The 21,810-nt window shown below is 40.9% G+C and overlaps 2 protein-coding genes across 3 annotated transcripts in view; one reads left to right on the forward strand and one right to left on the reverse strand.

Moving 5' to 3' along the window:
* The window catches only part of cdk18 (cyclin dependent kinase 18), a 54,838-nt gene that overhangs the window by 19,891 nt on the left and 13,137 nt on the right, over nucleotides 1–21,810 (reverse strand). Inside the window, exon 2 of one of the 2 annotated variants that reach the window (XM_071493813.1) lies at nucleotides 1,885–2,020. The exons of the other annotated variant lie outside the window; for it this stretch is intronic. Coding sequence (XP_071349914.1) covers nucleotides 1,885–2,002 — 118 coding nt within the window. The 5' untranslated portion in view covers nucleotides 2,003–2,020. The remainder of the gene's footprint in view (nucleotides 1–1,884; nucleotides 2,021–21,810) is intronic. 2 annotated transcript variants of the gene reach the window in all.
* Nucleotides 4,980–6,627, forward strand: LOC139631367 (piggyBac transposable element-derived protein 3-like). Its single transcript, XM_071495569.1, has 2 exons — nucleotides 4,980–5,103; nucleotides 5,294–6,627. The coding sequence occupies exons 1-2, from the start codon at nucleotides 4,980–4,982 to the stop codon at nucleotides 6,625–6,627; spliced, it is 1,458 nt and encodes a 485-aa protein (XP_071351670.1).

Raw genomic sequence — 21,810 nt, forward strand, 5'->3', positions numbered from 1 at the left:
ATGTGTTGTAGTGGTTGGTTGTGTAGGTAGATTTACCATGAAAGCAGGTGATGAGCGGCTGTGTTGAATGCTGCTAACAGTTTAGCCTTCTGCCGCAGTCTCATGGCCGCGGCTGTGTTGCATCTGTTTATGAAGTGTGTGAGGAGACAGCAGCGGGTCGGTGGCTGTATTACATTTCAGACAAAACATATTTGCCATTACAGTTTAGTTGTATAGACAGGGTCAGTCTTCTTATTAAACTCTTTGCAAGAGAGTAATTTAGCATATTCCCCAAACTGTCACACCATTTCTGTAACATACACCACTCTGACTTTGTTATCCACTGGGTCCTTTAATAAAACACACATGCACCATTTGGGAAATATCTATTCTGGGCATGTAATGATTAAATCCTTGCATAAAATGTCAGATGATGTTTTACACATCTAAACAGCACTATATGCTGCGTACAGTGCTAGGACAGCCTCACACAGGAGGAAGGCAACAAGGTAGAAAAGAGAGATGAACGGGAAACACTTGGAGAGGAGTATTAACATCAGACATCTGCTGGGATGAATCAAACGTTGTTGTTTGTCCTTCCTCTGCCTGTCTGTCTGTCTGTCTGCCTGTCTGTCTGCCTCTTTCCTGACCTTCAGGAGCAGACAGTGATGCAGGCAGACGTACTCCGGGGGTTAGACTACATCTCCAGCTGCTTCTCTCCATCAGGCAGCTGCGTAACATCCTCACTCAACTGCACTCTCTATCCACACAGGAGGCAGGAGCTTTAGTCGCCTGATTTTGATTACTCGATTCGAGTGGTAACACGGTGATGAAACCACTTGATTATAGTACATCATGCTTACATTGTAAGACATGTGCACTTGACTTGGCAGCAATTTCTGCTCACCTCGAGTGGCCTTGGACCCCACATGACCTGATTCTCTCCTTCTATTGACTTTACATGTTTTTTTAATGGTACCTAAACAGAAAGCAGCAAATCCACACTTTAATTCCCACCTTAAAGCAAATAACCTGATCAGGTGACGTAAAGGTGTAGGTTCAAAGCATAGCATGTGCTCATATCATCTACAGTCATAATAATGCAGAAACACTTGAAATACTAATTCTGAATGTGCTCACTTCCTTTGCCTTATCTTCCCCTATTTATCCCACCACAACCCTCATTTCCCTTTGAAGCCGGCTGATCCTCTGTGACTAGGCGCTGGTGGTGGTACCAGCCGTATCCGGAAAAGCCCTGGTTAATCTGTGAGGGTTCCTTACAGACATGGAAGAAAGGGAGGCTTTTGTATTTGGTATTAAAACCCAGAATGAGATTGGAGTTTGTGCTCTATTATTAGACATGAGCCATTCATTCGCACAGACCCCAAAAGACACAAGGAAGTAGCAGAGGTCAGGGTTCAGGGCTTTGAATGTGCTTAATTATCCATAGCTTTACTGGTTATAAAATGTTTTTCAGCCACTGTGGCCACCCTGTCAGAGACTTAAATCTCAGATTTTTTATTTTTTATTTTTTTTTGCCCATTTCAAGGGAACGGAAACAAGTTTTGACAACAATGACATATCACCGCTACTCATCTACCTACAATGGTGATTCATGGCCACCCAAATCAAATTAAAGTCGCTAATGCTGCCGCCAAAGTAACTTCTGGGTTGGCATCCATCTAGTTGAAGTCAATTATACAGGTGTCATGCACTGCCAAGATGGTGACAGCAGAGCAGCCCGCTCTATACAGTCTACGATTTAGAAGAATTTTCCTGAGTCAACATCAGTGTTGACAATTTAGGAAGAATTAAAAAAAAAAATAGGGTCTATATCTTTAAAGTTACAGACAGGTGCCACATACAGCTGAATGGCATCTATGTGAGGGAAACAGGGGGTCTTACCCTGAGTGTGCCGAATGTTGAGCTGGTTGATCTGCTCAGTGAACTCATTCTCCTCAATGGTCTCGGTGCGAGGAACCGATAAAGAGAAACGCCTCTTAAAGTTCTTCATCTTGTTCATGGTGCTGAGGAGCAGATACTTGAAGAGAAGACACAGAGAGAGAGAGAATCACTTTTACAATCAATCCTTCAGTCTAATGATGCATACAATGCACACATCAGCACCTTCTTTGATGCTTTTCTTGAAGAAACGTTTAAATGTGCAGTGTTTGCTTCATAAGGCTATGTCATACAAACTACAGAAAGAAAAGTTTTTTTTTCCCTGTGCGAAACATTTCAAAAATAGATCTTGTACAGAACATGTAGTACAGAAAAAAACCAAAGACAGTCAACACTCTTTAGTACACTGCCTACATGACACGAGCTGCAGAGCGTGTTATGCAGCTGTAATGGCTCTTTATAGGCAGCTTGACCAAAGACAGTCTTCTGTGTCATCTGATAATGAGGCGGAAAGCGGCAGGATAGCAGCTGATCAATATACTCTCTCCTCAGTAGGTTACACAACCACAGCCATCCCTGCTAGTTAGTTATCACTTCTGCTTTTTCTTCACTTGTCTTTTTCTTTTCTTCCTTTTTTCTGGTCTGTGTGCTGCAGAGATTGGTGTCATGGTGTCTCCACAATTCCTTTAGTATCATGGACTTATGCATATGTGAGTTTCTGCTCATTATTGTGAAGAGATGTCTGTGGTGGGTTCAATTACAACAAGACTCCATATCCCCCTACTGTTATTTTTAGGCCTCAATAGCACATCAGGATATTACTGTCTCAGAGAAATCTCAGTGTATCGTCAGATTAAAAGCCTGCTGCAGTAGCTGCACAGTGCAGATCAGATGGCTGCCTGAAACAATCAGGAGCAAGCCATGAACACATATGCATGAATGCTAGGCCTGCACAATAAAACAATGGCAATATGTACCAACAGTAGACACTTTATCAATAGCAATATGAAAATTGTGCCATACAATGTGCAATAGAGCGTGCTATCTCCCGGGCTCATGAACAGCCTATCACATCCCTTGATAATGGAGCATGCTACAAGTGAGAGCCAATCATTTAACAGGTGTGTTGTTTGGTTGCACCAATGACAACAGAGGTGTGGAGTCAAAAATGACGAGTCAGCTCACCAGTATGGTAGTTTTTCTTAAAGTCTCGCTGATGTCAGAACATCGTTGTGTCTAAACTGTGCAGGAAAACTGTCCCGACGAAGAGCAGGAATACAACAAATTTATCTTATCACCTTAGCTGCTTCCACTCTTTGGATTACGCAACATGTTTTCATTTATGCCCAATATCTGCTACATGTCAAGAAACAACCCACAGGCTCCACGATGGAGAGATACTCAGCAACAACACCATCAGGACTTTGTATTGCTTTTGTCCTGGTCTTTATTAATTTATGTCATTAGGGGCGACTGGATAGCCGAGCAGTTAGGACATGTACCGTGCAGACACATAAGCTCTCAGCAGGCAATTCCACTTTTTGACTCCTGGCTGGCCGGGCTGCATGTCATTCAATCTCTCACTGTCCCTGCATTTCCTGTCTCTCTACACTGTCCTATGAAATAAAATGTCTGTCAAAAATGTCAAAAACAAACAAAAAAAAAACTAATAATGATAAAAAAAATTCATTAGAAATTATCAATAATTATCAACTGATCTGAAATTTGTTATCATTTTTGACCATTTATGACCCCTACCATAATACATGAGTCTACACAATAATGTGATTTTAGTATCTAGGTGATTTCCGATCATTTCAACAAGGCACATCCATACAACGTGATTGTGAGGGCTAACAAACCAGAATGACAGGGAAAAATATGAGGATCTCAGCATGAGATGATTTTATTGTGTTTGGGTGGAAAATGTTCAGTACACCTAAATGAGGAAACCTCACTGTGAGCTCAGAGTGGAAAATTAGCTGTTTCTTTGCTGCTGAGTGTTTTTGCACAGGAACTGGTGAGAAAGAAAGGTCTGCTCTGAGTAAGACAAATGTTTGCAATATTAATACAATACTGACGTGTTTGATCTGCATTTACAGTTTCACTGTGGGACTCAGCTGACGGAGGTGGCACACTAGGTGGAAAATTTGTTGCCCTTTAGTAGTTCGGGAAAAAATTAATGGACATTTCCATCCACTACACTTGTTTGAGTAGGAGGAGTTAAAAGACCACTGGTAAAACCTGTACAGGTGAAAAACAATATTGAAAACATGATGTAATATGACCTTTCTGTTGGTTTTGTGTATTTATTTGAGAAATGTTGAAGTCTCTTCATATATCCGATGTTTTCGTCTGCCAGCTTCAGTAAACATTTAAATGACACGCTTCGTGTATCTCATGATTTATTTGCGACGTCTTTTTCCATTGCGTGATTTATTAGAATTACTGGTGTTCCCTCTGAGGCTTTTTATCTGCAAATTGAAAGTGTGCATAAGAAAATGCATGAATAATGGATGGAAACCAACCCACTGTGGAAATAGGTTTTCCACCACCCACCCTGCTTTGTGAGAATCTTCAATCACTTATTAACCCTCTATGGCATGGTGTTGCCCTCAGGCAACAAACCACTATTTTGGCCCACACACTGCCCCTTTCATTTTTTTTAAAGTAAAACATCACATTAAAAGTCTGATGATAAGTCTGTGACCAATGAAATTTGAGCTGGGCGTGGCTTTGACCTTTCGTCTTGGGGTGAAACAGTCCTTTTTGGGACCACAGCCGACTTGGACACACTGCTAGCAGAAGGTAAGATAAATTTCACTTTTTAACATGTTTAAATTTAAATAACTTTGTATAAATAATATCTGTGATGTGCATGAATAAGTGAAAAAGCATATTTGATTGAGTAAAGACACTTTTTGTCTTCATTTATATACTAAAATGGCAGTTTTTCATTCGTTGCCTCAGGGCAACATTGTGCAGTTAGACCACTTTTGTGTGAACTATAACATGCTCATGGTTGGAGATGTGTAGGGATGCATCATTATCAACATAATCATTTTTTTTGCTGTACTATCTACTATTACTCACAGGAAATGGATGCACAAACATTTTACGGGTGTAAGGAACATGATCAAGTGGTTAGGCTCATTCCTTCCGACAGTGAGGACAGTGAGCTTGAGGAGAGTGACAGTGAGGAAGAGTGGACTCCAGAATCAGGTTTGAGGGAGAGTTAGGAGATCAGGGTTCAGTCAGTAGAGTAACATACTGTATGGAATGAACATGTGTGTGCGTGTGTTTGTGTATGTGTGTGTGTGCGCGTGTCCATGTGCGTGCGTGCATCAGTGGGTGAAGAGAGGTATATATGACCTATTCTAATTTTATGCTTACTGGTTTCTTTTGAAAACAGATGACCTGCCTGATGACAATGAGTCTGTGGATGAAGTGGAAAATGAAGATGATGAAGTATCTCAGGAAGATGTTCCACGCTTACCCTGTTGGAGAACACCCCACAGTGCCAACATCACTGATTACCCAGAATGGCAGGCCAGCCTTCCAAAATCAGACAATATCAATTCCTCCTACGAATACTTCAAGATGTTTTTTTCTGAAGACATTCTGGAAGTAATTGTAGAGCAGTCAAATTTATATGCCATTCAGTGTGACACCGACAAGCCCCTTAACCTCACTACAAAAGAACTGGAGCAATTCATGGGTACAGCAGTGTACATGTCGTTGTTTGGATTACCAGGCACCCGCATGTTTTGGAACAAAGCCACCCGAGTGTCCCAGGTAGCTGACACCATGGCACTAAACAGATGGGAGTTCATCAAAAAATCCCTGCACTTCAACAACAATGAAGTGAGACAAGGAGAAAATGTTGATCCACTCCACAAAATCCAACCACTGGTCTCTCATCTTACCTCAAAGCTGCAGACGATCCCAATGGGTGAGAAGTTGGCTGTAGACGAGCAGATGGTCCCTTTCAAGGGAAGAAATAGACTCAAGCAATACCTGCCAGCAAAACCAAAGAAATGGGGCTACAAGATACTGGCTGGCTCTGATGGTGTCCTGCACAATTTTGAGATTTACACAGGGAGAGTTGTGCAACCCCCTGAGCTGCCAGATGTAGGAGCAAGTGGCAACGTTGTCCTCCGCCTGGCCCAGCCAATACCCAAACAGCAGAACTACAAGGTGTTCTTTGACAACTGGTTCACGAGTGTCCCTCTCATACTCACACTTGCTCAGCAGGGAATTCACTGTACTGGTACTGTTCGTAGCAACAGACTACCAGATGTCAACTTGATGTGTGATGCTGAGTTGAAGAGAACTGGACGTGGATCTTTTGAACAGAAGACGGCCATGGTTGGAGAAACCACCTTGCATGCTGTGAAGTGGTATGATAACCGTTCAGTCAGTCTTCTCAGCAATTACATTGGAGCACACCCAGTCACCGACGTTGATAGGTGGGATGGCAAGCAAAAAAAAATCATCAAAGTTCCCCGTCCTGCTGTGGTGAGAGAGTACAATAAGAATATGGGTGGAGTGGATCTGCTGGACTCTTTCATTGCACTGTACCGCAACAAAATCAGGTTGAAGTACCACCGGCTGATGTTCCACTTTATCGATATGACCATCGTGACTGCCTGGCTGCTCTACAAGAGAGACTGCAGCAGCACTGGGATGAGAAAAGAAGAACAGATCAGGCTTTATACGTTCAAGTCGTATATTGCAGAAAGCTAGTGCAAAAGTGGCAAGAATCTGGAGCGTAAGAGACGTCGTCCCAGTTCCACAATTGCTGGGGAGTACGAAGCAAAGAAGAGAAGAGGACCCACTACACCTATTCCGGTCCCTGATGTGCGTCTGGATGCCACAGCCCACTGGATGGTCATGGATGAAAAGAAAGGGAGATGCAAGGTACCAGGATGCAAAGGTACACCTAAAGCCAAGTGCCAAAAATGTGACGCCCACCTCTGTTTCACATCCACCAGCAACTGCTTCATGAGGTTCCATACAGAATAATACAGACTGTGCTTTGTAAAAAAGAGAAACACAGAGTCATTCAGTACCCCACAGGAACACACATTCAGAAACATAAACACACACTGCAGCTAATCTCTAATGCACTAATTGATAAACCATTTGTGGCTGTTTGTTGAACGAAAACTTGTTGAAATTGTTGTTGTTGAAATAAAACTTCTTCTAATGTATTTATTGCTTGTTTGTTCCTCATTCCACTTATTAAATAATATAGAAAACCTTGGCGTTTTAGTACCCTCATAGCATCTTGTTGCCCTGAGGCAACAAACCAAAATCTGGTGGGGGGGCGGGGGGGGGGCACATTTTCTGATTGATATATTATAAGGACCCCCCAAGCTCCCAAAACTAGGGTGAAATATTTTTTTCCTCATAAAATAAAATTTCATGCCATAGAGGGAAATCCATCTATAACGCTACCCATCAAGTAAAGACTGCACCAAAACAAAACAAAAAACAAACAAAAAAAAGCCCACATTTCTTCACAATTCTCCTCCCTGTCATTATTTCTTAGTGCTTTCTTAATGCGACAACATCTGGATCCCCCTCTAGTCACAAAAAAGAAGTGAATAAAATTGGCTGGAGCAGAGGGAGAGAGTCTGGATAAAAACCAGGAGGCATTATTGTTTTGGCTTTGGTCTTGGTCAACTCTGAAAATTAGAATTAAGACAGCACTTTGGTTTCCAATATCCTCAGCATAGCCTGTCACACAGATCTGGTGCAGTTGACAAAGATAGTGTCTCAATTTCACACCTATGGAACATGGCATTCTATGTTTAATGCCATGTTGTTTTTATGTTTTATTTAATCACTGTTTTATTCCAAAATCCTCTTAGGTTTTTAATACAAACACTGGTGGTTTCAAAGTTCAACGATTATGAAATCACATTAAACCATGACACTAATTATTTACTCTCATTTTTAGAGGTGAGAGAAACATACAGTCCAGGTCATATATGGACAGTTACTTATGCTTGGCTCTTTGGGCTCTGAGCTTCAGCACATTTAACTTGAAAATAAAAAGATAAATAAAATAAAATAAAATACATAATATACTACAGTGCCAGGCCTGGCTTTACTTTGAGTAGATTTACCTAAATATTAAAAACTGTGTGGGAGATATAGTCTTTTTAATATAGTGCACAAATTGCAGGGATTCAAAATTAATTGGACATTTGGCTACTGAATATTTCTTGGGCAGCTGTGTGTCGTTCATGCATAAAGCAGCTCACATGTGGCTCAGAGTTGATGGAGAGTTTCCTTTTTGCAGGTGGAGTTGTCTGTCAATATGAGGAGTGAAGAGGTGGCCATGCAAGTGGGAAAAGATAATACTGACGCTCAGAAAAGCAGAACTCTACCAGAGACATCAAAGGTAGTTGGTTTGTTAAAATCTACAGTTGGGTACTTTCCAAAAAAAGCAGGTGCTCACAGATAAACTAGAAAATGTCAAATGAGCTGATCGGCCAAGGAGCATCTTGTGGGAATCATTTGCATGGGGAAGAAAAAAGATGTAGGCGGACATGTTTCCTTGTCAACGATCAAGAGAGGACTTCATGACCAGAACCTCAGAGGATTCAGCACAAGATGCAAACACCTGGTAAACCTGAGAAACAGAAAGAGGCTGCAGTTCACAGACACATAAGAAACCAGTGGAGTCCTGGAACAAAGTTGTGTGAACTGATGAAACAAAAACCAACTTCTATCAAAATGATGGAAGGAGAAGAGGAACAGCTCGTGACCCAAAGCCACCGACTCATCTGTCAGACACGGTGCTGGTTCTGTTGTGGCCCCGGCAGGTACGGCTCCAGAGGAACTGACATTTATTGATGAGTTCACTGAAGCAACAGGATGAACGCAGAGCTACAGGAGCTGAACGACAGTTCATCATTCAGCAGGACAACGGCCCTGAACATACGGCCACAACAACCACAGAGCCGGTCATGGTGAAGAGGAGGAAGATCCTGGACTGGTGGAGTCAGTCACGTGATCTCAGTCAGACTGAGCTGTGTTCAGCTTCCTGAAGACCAGACTAAAGACAGAGAGACCCCACAACAAGCAGGAGGCTGCAGTGAAGGCCTGAGGGAGCATCACCAGGAGAGATACACAGTGTTAATATGAAGATTTAGTTTTTGTGTATCTGTCCACTCACTTTTGAATCTCTAAACTAAAAGGTCTATATCTCCCACACAGTTCTTTTTATAATTATGTTAATCTGCTGAAATTAAATCTGAGACCTCAATGTACTATCCATGATTTCATTTCAAATTGAAGATGATGAAGCACATGAAGCTGTCCAAATACTTTCAGCCTAGGATAAAGGTATAAGATATGCACAAAGGCCTGGGAGTTAAGAAAAAATAATGAAGGCTTCCTCAGAATAAGAGGTGTGTGGGTGGCAGCCATAAAATGAACAGCAAGTGGAGGAGAGGAAGCAGCTCAAAAAGCGACGGTAGACGTAAGTAATCCCCAGATCAGTGCAGAGAAAGGGAGGATTCCTTCTTCCAAACAGGGGAGGCCTTTAGGAATCAATCAAATTCAGCATGTGACTGTTGGATGGGGGGGGGGCATGCTCCTGGCAGCACAAAAGAGCAAAGTCACTGCTAAAAACAGGAATGCCAACCTTTTCAGGCTGTTAATAACACAATCAGGTTCAGTGAGCAGTTACAGCAGCAACTGAGAGCTGAGCTTTATATTTGTGGAGCTGGAAAATGCCTCTGGCTCAGTCACAACTTTATCATCTCTGCAGTAAAAGTGCGGTTAACATCGACGTTTTTTCCTAGCAGCAGTAATTCACTGCATGAGGGCAGGAGTTTTCTTCTTCCAGCTCATTGTATAAATAAAACAGATTTGACTTGACTCTGTTAAGCTTTGCTCCTCTTGTTCTGATGGATGTGTAATGTAGTAGTGTAGAGGCTCATGGAGAAAAACTAAAATTATATCAAATCCCTTGTTTGTGCTCACATGCTTGGCTAATAAAGATTCTGATACAACACAAAGTTGTAGCCCTGACAGTAGATGAGGCTTCAAATATAGATGTTGCTGCAAATTCTTAAATGTGGATGCTTCACACTTGTCAACACACCACAGACAATCTGTACGATCACCACGCAGCATTTCCTGGACATTACGTCTAAGATCAGAAGTAGCAAGTCACCCGGAAAATTACACTGATTAATTTTCTCTGATCGATATAAGATGTCTTACTAATCACCTTGGTCAACATGAGTGACAGCAATGTGTATTGTGGAGCAACTTTTAATAACTCCTTTTGGAAGGGAAACTTTCACAGACATATTTTTTCAACTGCTGCTTTCACCCGTGCAGGGGCATAATGAACATAGTTAACAATAAAAGCCTGTTGATTGTCTATTGATGTTTCTGTCAGACAAAGTACACAATATCAGAGAAGCCTACACATTTAGGAAGCCAGTAAATACAAAGCTATCAGATATAAATCAGATTAAGGGGTTAAGAAAGGAGGAGTGAAGGAGGTGTACTTTGCAGAGAGAAATCAATGGTGCTAAAGTGCTGATGTGATTGTGGTGGTGGTGGCTGATGTTTTTCCCTGTGAAAGTCATGGTGAGGGCAGACGTGCTCTGTGTCGCAGCAGGGCAGAGCTGGTCTGAATACTGTAGCACCTCCACAACACGTCATATTGAACAACGTGCACACTGCGGTTTGTTCTAAAAAAGAGGTGTAATCCACTCAACCAAATTAGCGTTGGTACAAAGACCCCTTTGTGTCACAAGCTGCGTAACAGTACTAGGTCCTTTTACTGGTTTGGTCTGTTGGTATCTTTCCTATGAGGGGGATATGTTTATTGCTATGATGTGAATGAGAAATTACCTTTTCTTTTATTTTCCTGTGTCTTTTAACTGATGCTTTTCTTCAGTGATCTCACTCAAATAACTGATGTCAGGGTTTATGATTTTACAGAAGCTGTTGTAGTTCTTATAATTCCTGTAGCATGCAAAAAATAATAATTTGCATTGTGGAAGACATTTTACAACAGAATAGAAATGTATCCGAGGATACCTCTAGATCTGTGATTTAACTGTATCTCTCATTCCATTTTTTCTATTGGTAAAGTTATTTAAAAACTTAACCTGACTAGTTTTCTCAGCTAATATTAATCTTAGCCTAACCCTTGATAAAAACATGCAGGAAGAGAATGATAAGTGAGGCACACAGGAATCTTGTATCATGTGAACGAACACGTTGCACAATCAAGAATTTGTGTGTAAAAGATAAGTGGTGTCTAACCGAGACCAAACTAAATTACATCATGCTGTGCAAAAGTCTGTTGCAAAACAGTGTTTGTTCTTGAACATAAGACTATTTGTCTTTAAATACGGTTACATCATCATCTAAGTTACAGTAATGAACAACTGAAATCTTAAATAATAACACATAAATGATACTGGAAACATAATTCAAACGTTCACAGTGTAGGTTGGAAACAGTGTGTGAACCCCTCAACTAATGGCATCAACAAAGCTAACTGCTGTCAGGGGTTACCAAACCTGGAGTCCAGTCAGTGAAACCAGATTTGAGGTGTGGGTTAGAGGCGTTTGTCTTTACAAGAAGCATCTGCTGATGTGAACTGCACCTCAGAAGTTCAACATGTATAAACCTGAAAGGGTTACAGAGTCATCTCAAAGAGTTCAGATATTTATCAGCCCACAGTCAGACCGACTGTCTATAAATGGAGATAATTTGGTTCTGTGGCTGCTCTCCCGAGAGATGGACGCCCAGCTAAGGTGAGTCCAGAGGCATGAAGCAGAGTGAGAAAAAGTGCAGCATAACAGCTAAAGGCTTAAAGGAACATTGGAGCTGGCTAACATCTCTGTTCATGAGTCTAGCATACACAAATCATGGTGGATGTTTGCATGGAGCATGGTGTCAAGGCAAGGGCATCACACAGGAAGCTGCTGTTCAGAGAACAAACAAACAAACCTTACTGTGCGCACAAATAGGCATGAATATTTTATACTGTACCCTGTGAAACACTGTACACAACCAAGAGGCAACCCATTTTCCCATAGACTTCAATACAATCCGACTTCTTTTTGCAACTAGTGGAGTCGCCCTTTGATGGTCATTAGGTAGAATGCAGGTTTAAGGCTCTTCAGCAATGGCCTCACTTTTCAGACCCAGAGTCTATGTCACAGCCGATTCTTAAATATTAGTGTCTTCTGTTACATTGGACATTAAAAGTAATAAATCAATGACATAAACTTTCAGTTATTTCAGGAAACATGGCACTGCCATTCTACAGTCACACTGTGATTGTTAGCTACATGCTAATATCAGCAAGGCTAACTACTCACAGTGACTGCTGACACACTGTTGCTCAGCAGGTATACTGTTTACCATAGTCGCTATTTTAGTTTAGCATGTTAGCATTGTCGCTAAACTGAGGTACAGCTGCAGCTGATGGGAATATCATTAGTTTTGCAGGCATAAACAAAAAATATTGGACAAATTGAAATCTTGACTCAATGATGGCACAGTAGGAAAAGTCATTATCAGTGTTATTACAGTTCATCCCAAAAATAACACAAAAGAATATTTCTTTTTTATGGTAATTCCAATAGTTGCCGAGACATTTCACTCAAGACCACAAATCTCACCCTCATGGTGGCATTAGAGAAAAAGCCAGGAGGTTATCAAAGTAATTACAAGTGATCCTGAGAGGGACATAAATGTCTGTTCATGATTTAATGGCAAACCATCTATTGGTTGTTGAGACATTTTGCCCAAAACCACAAATGTCAGCCTCATGCCCGCGGTACTCAGTAGCATACAGGGGCATGACTGTCTGTACCACATTTAATCCATCCAGTAGTTGTTGAGATATTTTACCCTGAAGCAAAATATTGGACTGAACCAATAACATTTCCATTCTGAGAGGCCCCTGCTTGTGGATCTGTATTGAAGTGGATACTATATGCATCCTTTCCCCTAAACAAACCTCTGTTTGACTATTGTGGATTAACTGTATAATACAGCAGGGTACAGTATAATGGTTATTCTGAAGCCATACACTCATTTTATAAAAACTGACATCTTACAAAAACCTGCGTTTGCAATGAGATAATTACCAGTTGTGTCCAAAGGTCCAAATTTGTGTATGAACAGAATGAGAACCTGATAGTTTAACCAGGGTGGAACAAACAAAGAAAAAATCACTCGTAACATTAACTTCACCAACAAATAACCCAAGCACAAACACTGTAAAGCACACACTGTGGCAAACAAATGATCTTTATGAAAAACAGCATTGAGAGCCAGTGAATGAGAAAGAATAAAAAAACAAGGGTCATAGGGGTTGCTTACTTGTACTTCACTGACACACTTGATGTTTTCTTTGAGCGAGAGTGTCTGTGAAATGTTTCAAAAGTAAATATTAATATAGGAGATTAACCACTTATGTGTTCATTGCAACCTTGGAAGAGTGCAGTAAAAACCCAGACCCCATATGCACATCTAAAATAACTTCATTTCCAAATATTTGTGAGGCATCACTGAAGAAATGCTTAAAATGCATCTACTTTCGGTGTATACAGAAATTCCTTCCTGTTTATAGTTCAGAGATATGACTGGGAATGTAGTCCACAGAATCTTGTTCCTTTCTTTTGGGCAATAACACTGTTGTTTTCCTACTATGGTTCTGCCCCCTTGTTCTACCAAACCAGTAAATCATCGTTGAAAATTATGGAAGTATAATGATGACAAAACAAATCTGAGTCAACATGTCAAGGACACAGGCGCAGATATGTAAGAATTAGAGCTGTGTGAGTGGGAGGACAGAATTGTGACTGTAGCAGATTATTTGAGGATGCGAGAGGAGCTGTTGCTCAAATTTGAACTGGCCAAGATGGTGTCGTAGAGGAAGAACCATAATTCATTGAGCTCTGGTGATATTTGTTCAGTTATCCAACTATTTGACGCATATGACTGGTGAGAAATCATATTTAACAGCAGGATTAACTATACCAAAAAAGAAAAAAAGAAAAAAATCGACCAAGACTGCTTACGAAAACGAGGAACGGAGTGAGTATGCTAATGTTGTGGAAGTAGCTGAATGTGAAGATGCTGGCAGTAGCATTGACCCAGACATTCTCCTCAATGGACAAAATAACCGGCAACATCATGAAGGATATCGATGCAGGGACTGAGCTTTTGAGGCGGTGAGGTGGAGGACAGAGACCACAACAGAATCGTTGCAACCCACAGTGACAAACAGGTGAGCCGAGGGTTGATGATTTGGACAATTGCGGAACGAAGGAACGGATCCTGTGAATTGTATGGAGAAGTGGTTACCTAAATAACTTAACAAGGGAACCGAATGGTCAATGGTACAGAGAAGATATCTGACACAGCACTGATATGAATGAAACTTCCTCTGTTTGGCTGGAGACCGAATCATCATCATCTAAATGTAGATTACATTACTATTTTAAAAGATTTTTTTAGGTAATGATGATGCCAATACAATTGTAATCAATGCTCTGTAGGCTTGTTTCGACAACCTGCAAAGGTGTCCCTTAGTTTAATCTTTGATAAAATGTGTGGTATGTCTCGTATTAATACACAGAGAATTAAAGTTGCGTGAGAGAATGAATTGTCAATGACTATATATGAAGAGACACGGGAGGATATTTGGAGTGACGCCAGAGATATCTGTACCCGAACAAAAGCAATCCATGTTAAAATTATACAATACACATATCCCCGTATCATTTAATTCCTTACTTTCTGCTCTGTGTCTCAAATGTAAAACAAGAATAACTACCTTTCCCTTTACTTTCACAATAAAAGCTTGGGGCGTTTTTTTTATCACCAGTGGGAGACAAAGACGAATACTTGGTGTCTGTATTGTCCTAAAATTCAAAATGTGCTGACACCAAATAACTAAAAGTGCATTTAATTTGGTGGCAAATTATCTACAGCAATTTGTATATGTATCATTGTTAGCTTCTATTTCTAGTGTAATTTTTCCATTTTTAGGAATAATTTTAAATGAATAGAAGTTTTATATGAAAAAGACCATATCCATAATAATTGTAATTGTAGGCTAAACAAGGCAAATTAAATATGTAAATCACATGTTATCCTATAGGTTGCTAATTGTACCTTACGAAGGAGCATCATTTCCAAATCTGACTTCTTTCTTGAGTGAACTAAAATTTAAAAAGGACACAACACTGATATCCGGATGTGGGTGTGACCTGCTGCAGCTTGCTAATTAGAAATGTTTGACAAATGAACTCTTGTGATGTGAGGTGCTCAGGAGCTGCCAAAACAGCTGGATTTCTCACCCAAATCTAATTCTGCTCTTCAAAATCTGTTCCACTGCAATCTCACATGTTATCTCGCAGACTGAGTAGCTTTGTTCCCTGTCAAATCTTTTGGAGTCAATGGCAATCATGCCCTTGACCAAAACAGTAGTGTGTTTGTGCTCAGGCAACCACAAGTGAGGATGCAGCATGTTTGGTGTTTTCATTGTCTCACCCAGGAGAGATACTGCACAACTGCACAATAACTTTCTTTTCAGCACTGAATGCAGCTTCTCAGCATAATGTTCTCTTCTTGTTGTCCTCACTTGTTTCCTCCTCTTGCCTCAATTGAAATAGAATCTGAAGTGTCTTAACAGGGGAGAGAAGAATACAACTTCCCCCCTCTCTGATTGGGATCCTCTCTTTATTCACTCTGCTCCCTCATTTGACCTCTTGAACAAGTTAATTGCATGGGTCGTCAGTGAGAAAGTTCCTGATTGCGATGGACAGTGTGTGTGTGTGTGTGTGTGTGTGTGTGTGTGTGAGAGTGTGAGAGTGGCGGTGTACTTTATTATCTTCTCGACCACAGACCTCTGCGTTTGGAGAGCAGTACTGTTTTGGGTGTTTGCAGCCAATCAGGAGTATCTGGCATCACTCTCAGAGCTCCTCTGTCAAAGGAAGGAAGTTGGTTGTGTGACACTGTCTGACTACACACACATACACACACATACACACAGACTCAATCTCACAAATGCATCTGCTCCAAGTGAGGTGCCAACAAATCTCAGCTTGCCCGTGGCTGTGATCCTCACAGGACACAAACGCACTATATGTTGCTACGGCGCCCACTCTCATCTTTTTTTCATTCCTGCTCCTCTTTGATCTCTGTTTGTCTTTATCAGCTGCTCCCCCCATCTCATGCATCTTCGTCTTCATTAATATGACAGATGGGAGCACAGTCATTTGATGTATTTACTGAAATTAAACAACAACACTGAATAATGAAAACAAGCTGACTAAATACAACAGGGCTGTCACGGATTAGTTTCTTGAGGAGCAGAGGTAGAAGTATCATGACAATGATATTAACACAGCAAAAACTCATTAGTCAATGTTTTCTTTTACTGTGACACTGACTGTTTTCTAATGTTAACAGAGTAGTTTTTGTGCCCAAACCTAACCAAAACTTAACTTGAGCTGACCAGCAAATGTTCAAATTAGTCATTTTTCAAAGAGATTTTGAGACCGTAATAAATTATGTTATGACTACGCCTCTGTTGCCTAATGTTGTTTCCTGTGCTGCATCAGGAACTGTCCAATGTCAGAATACAGACATTAAGCCCATTTAGACATCAGAGTGCAGCCTTGTCAGATATGTGATATTATGACACAGTTTTTGAAGCAACCAAAGTTAAGTCCCATCCAGCGCCTAGATTTCAGGGGGAAATCTACGTTCCCTCAATAAAAATTAATATAAAGTTACACAAAGATGCAGCAATGCGCCCAATAGGACTTGGTCTTTTAATACTCCCAAAATATGAATATGAATTATGAGTTCAGAATCATTTGAATCTTGGCCTACGTAATTATCCTCACTCCACACACACACACATGCAGTGTTGTGTTCTCAGTCAGCAGCGGCACAGCGTCTCTTCCTCTGCACACAGGTAGGTTGACAACCATGGAGGAGCCAGACGGGGGGAAAGGAGGAGGAGGTCTCATATTAGACCTCTTTTTTCTCAAAAAGTCTTAAAACCAATTAAGTTGTGAAGCACTTGGTAATGTTTTTTGAGTTTACTTTTGCCAGTTTGCTAGCTGAGGTAGCAACAGACATGCTAATTCAACAATAGCTGCGCAGTAGCTGTCCAAAGACGGTCTAAAGAACAGCAACATGTGATATTTTTGACAGCATGCGACATTTGAATTTCAGCCTTACTGCATTGCATTTCATTATATTTTGAATTGTCTTCTGCATGGGTCCTGAAGTGTGTGTTTCCTTGACATAAACAAAGAGATTTCCACCATATGTTGATACAGAGCAGGCACAAAATGGTGCAGAAAGAATGCAAAAAATGTGTTTGATGCTCATAATTTCATGGGGGAGGTGGTTCATGGTTTTACCACATTACGTATGTTTACATGAAGACAAGAAATCAGCTTTGGAACCTGACGATATGTTTACATGTACTGTTTACATGTACTGCAGTGACCTGAGGACATAGGGACTACTTGCAGAGCTAGCTGGTGAACTACTGTAGCTGGAGAGGTGACAAAAAGCACATTGGGTGTGTGTTAGCAAGCTCATAGAAGGTCAAAGTTGTAGCATCACATCTGCGCTAGCCTCAGTTCCGCTAGCTGCTGTAACTAACACATTGCAATCTCTCAGTCACATTTTCTTCCATCTTTCTGAAAAAAAAATCAATCATGTTTTGGCACTTTATACTCCAACAGTGGAAGTTAAAGAAAACTGGATGGTGCAACACTAGCTAGCTAATAAGCTAGCTTCCTCCATTTTGGACTCTCTGGCTCTCCATTCCCTCAAAGGGCATCACTGTGAAACATGACCTGCCCAGTGCAAACAATATATTGTCCTTTTGGCCAGTGACCAAATCCACGGGGGCAGCAGTCCAGTGATCGTTGCCTCGGGGGGGTTGAGGAGGAGTGATTCAGCAAAAAGCCATATTTCAGTGGTTGACTGACCCTCAGTGAATATGCTCCACTCCCCTCATGTGTACTCATTCAGAATGGGGCCAGATGGAAAAGATGAGGGGCTTGTTTAGATGGGCTTTGCTTTGCGATTTTCTGCAGGTCAGTGGGCGCAGTCATCAGAAAATATGATACACATTTAACAATCCATCTACATATAAGGCGAGCAGAGAAGCCATGGAGATACACAATTGTGACTCATGCTGGGGGATGGGTTCACGTGTACAGATTCAAAACCTCTGGCAAATATTTTCGGACTCTCTCTTTCACTTTTTTTCCCCTCTGCCCAGTTTGCTGAGCTGGAATGAATGAATGACCCTGAGAGGCCGCTGAAAAGCAGTGCTGGCACAGTGTCAGGGCAGACCATTAGCCAGCTAACGACCACTGCGTTTGTCCAGTGAAACCTGGCATGGCAGCTTCCTGTTCCTGACAGCTGGACAGGCTGCCAGCACAAGCTGTGATCTCTGGGAGGGTCAGGAGGGAGGGGGCAGCAGGAGAGATGCAGACAGAAACTGAATGAAAGAAAGGTTGATCTGCTATTTGGAGATATAACATTTGAGACAAGATGAGATACAGAGGGAGGACAAGAAAAAAAGACACTCAGGCTTTATTTTTATCATTCTGAATTGGTTTCTTATCTTCTCACTTAACTGCTGATGTCTTATTTTAAGTCCCATTCATAATAACCACCATTAGCCACTTCTGTTGGTGATAAGAAGGGATTTCTTGACATAACCTTTTTATCTAACTAAAGTCTTACACAGCAGCCACACTGCTCCCAACACTTTCCATTAAAGTAACCTGGCATTTCAGTAACATATGCGACATATCAGATATGAGTAATGGGCAAGAGAAGAGGTAATGTGTCACTTTTTTCAAACTCCAGAAAAGAGATCAAGTATTTGAGAGCACGTAATGTTATTTGCTTACAGCATCACATTTAGAATGAATTCAACACAAATAATGCGAGAAAACCTCCCTCACATGTGCTTTTATTTCCTCTATTTAATTTTTCATGTCCTGAGCGAGAGAGGGAGAGAGAAGCACATGCACACATCTGTGTGTGTCATCTGTGTATGTGTGTGATCGGTCATATGCTCTAAAACTGACCTTGGGCCTGGGGTTACATTACTGTGTGCTCCAGTAGTTCATATGGATGGAAAACAAAAAACAGCTTTGCTTTTACAACTGTGTGTGTGCACACAGATTAACACACACACACATTTTCCCTAAAGGAGATGAATGGTGGTAGCGGTGCTGCTTCACAGAATCCAGAGTGGTTACGAGAGAATCACTATTAAACAGCTGGTGTGTTTAGTCTGCAATGCAGCTAATCCAATTTGAGCTGCCATTATCCAGCCACCTTCTAACAACAATAACACACACATAATGGAGATATTACAAGCCTTTGTACCATTGAAGTGTTTGGTGAGATCCACTGCTAAATGCAAACTTAAGAAAACAGGGCCTGGATTCATACAGTATTTTCAAGCTAGGTTTAGTAGGTGAACAGGTTAGCTAGAGCTACTGCCCAGCTGTTTCTATAGGTAACCTGAAATAAAATCCCACTGTTGTTTAAATTGTACAGAACCTGAGTCTGAAACAGCTCTAAAAGAAACTACATATCACATAAAGATCCTATTTAGAACCTGCTTCAGATTATTGTATCTGTGTAAACAGCAAGTTAACAGTTAACACAAATGCAGTTTTTTTTCTGTCCAGACTGTGTATGATTGAGTTTAGAACCAAATTCATTGTGGTAAAACTAGCCTGATGAAATACTCATGAGATTTGGATTTATGGAAAAAACAAATATGAGATTGCATTTTCATCTGTTTTCAGATACAAAGAGTTTCACATCTTTGAGACAGGATTTATAGGAATAGTCCAATATGTTTGGAAATAAACCAATTTCCTTTCTGCCTGAATTAGAAGATGATATTTATATCACTCTTATGTTTCTACTTTAAATTTGCAAGCTTATCTTAGCATCAAGACTATAGGCAGGAACAAACAGCTAGCCTGGCTCTGCCTGTTTTTGTACGAGATATAAAGGGTTAATAAGTGGATTTTTGAGGTGCTTGTTGGCAGATTTTTTTTACCTTGCAACAGAGCCAGGCTAGCTGCGGCTAGCAATCAATCTACCAATCAGTCTTGGTAAGAAAGTGAATGAGTGCATTTCCTAAAATGTCAAATTATTCTTTGAAAACAGTCTTGAACATTAACAGTGTCGTATTGTTTAAAAAGTCTGGTAAGAACTAGGAAAGCATAAAAATACAAGATAAGCTGTACTGAGGATGTTGGTTTACTCTATGTTGGCTTTATATGATCTAAGAACAGATAATTGTTGAATTTCAATTTTGCTTTGACTGTACACAACAAAATTTAAAGCTGCATTAATTGATAGACTTTATGGCTAACATGTTAGCAACCAGTGCTGTTGTTGGTGCTGTGCAGGTGGTTTGTTGGAAACAAAGACTGCCGTTGTCAGGCCGGGAAACCAAAACACTAAAAGACACTACAGGGGTCTTTAAAGCTGAGGGAAGCTGTTACTGCAGAGTTTTCTATGTCACTACAAGCGAGTTTTCATTAGTTGTTGATTAAAAAACATTGATTAGCTTTGAGCAAATTATAACTTGTCTGTCATTTTCTTTATAGGGCAGAATTTTAGTACAGGACAGTGCATGAAAACTTAAAGACCATAAAGCCTGAGAATCACATCTGTGTTTCCATATCCAGTCTTTTCCGTTGGCTCAGATTCACATGAACTCAAACAAAGCTTGAAGAGAGACTCTCTCAACAATCTGATTGTTTCCTTAAACAACTCTGTTTGACCTATTAGGAAGTTAGGATGGACTAAAGCCAGTTTCACTCTGAACACGGTTCAGGCTTAAGCCCTGCCTGCGACATGAGTGATTGGTTTAAGAGATAGAAGCAACCTCGAGAAGTCGTGCCCCCCACTGTGGTAATCAATTCTGCCAGACATCGCTCTCTCTGCAGGGCTGTGGAGAGAAAAGTTGAGCCTTGACAGACAGTGAACCAACTTTGAGATTGTGCTTCAGTTAGAGAAATCCAATGTTACACAAGGCGTGTAGTTAGAAATGATGCCACATTCTCGTCTCCGCTTTGTCTCTGAGCCGAAGCCATAATAAAGATGACCTTTTGTTCCCTCCCATCCCATCTTTCCTTGGAGTCGGGCCTCACTAGACAACAATCACTGCCTTATTTGCTCTGCTGTATGGTCGTACATCACACCCCCCATTTCTCTGCCTGACATTATTCTTCACTTTTTCTCTTGTTGTCCTTGAGTCCTCATCCAGCTCACGTCCTCTCAGACTTTTTCTTAGACTACTTTAGTAATTGAGGCGTCACTAACAGCAAAGTGTGTTGACAGCAACAATAAATCCTTCTGTCTCTCTTTCTGTCTCTGTCTACATGTCACCCTCTGCCCCTGTGTGAACAGTAGGCCTACTGTACCCAGGGGCCGTGAGTGAATAACAACAGCACTGGGGTCAGCATCAGACTGCCCTATTGTATCACAGGTCACCACGGTTTGTGCAACAGGCCACTCACATTATTGTGGTTGTTTTGTTTGGATATTCATACAGTACTATTTCATAAGGACTCTGAGAATTTTGTAAACTCTACTTATAATCTTATGAAGGATTTTAAAGCTCTGGACGGTAACCACAGTGATGATTACTTTTGTCACAGTGACCTTGAGGTGAACAGCAGATCTATGGCTTTCATGTTACAAAACAATCTACCAGGAATATGCACTTGCACATTTTACTGTGTGGTACGGTGCAATTCTGGATGATCTCTCAATGTCAGCCAGCAAGAGTTTACACAAAGCCCTTAATGGACGAGGACCAAGCTACATTGCTACATTGCCCTGATG

The sequence above is a fragment of the Trachinotus anak genome, unplaced genomic scaffold (genome assembly GCF_046630095.1).
Source record: "Trachinotus anak isolate AG129_WGS33_773 ecotype Australia unplaced genomic scaffold, CSIRO_AGI_Tana_v1 ptg000013l, whole genome shotgun sequence".
Classification (NCBI taxonomy): domain Eukaryota; kingdom Metazoa; phylum Chordata; class Actinopteri; order Carangiformes; family Carangidae; genus Trachinotus; species Trachinotus anak.

Excerpts from the sequence above, each read along its gene's own strand:
- LOC139631367 (XM_071495569.1), top strand. The coding sequence starts at position 4,980 with ATGGATGCACAAACATTTTACGGGTGTAAGGAACATGATCAAGTGGTT. Across the intron at positions 5,104-5,293 it reads AGAGTGGACTCCAGAATCAG|ATGACCTGCCTGATGACAAT; the intron begins GTTTGAGGGAGA and ends TTTTGAAAACAG.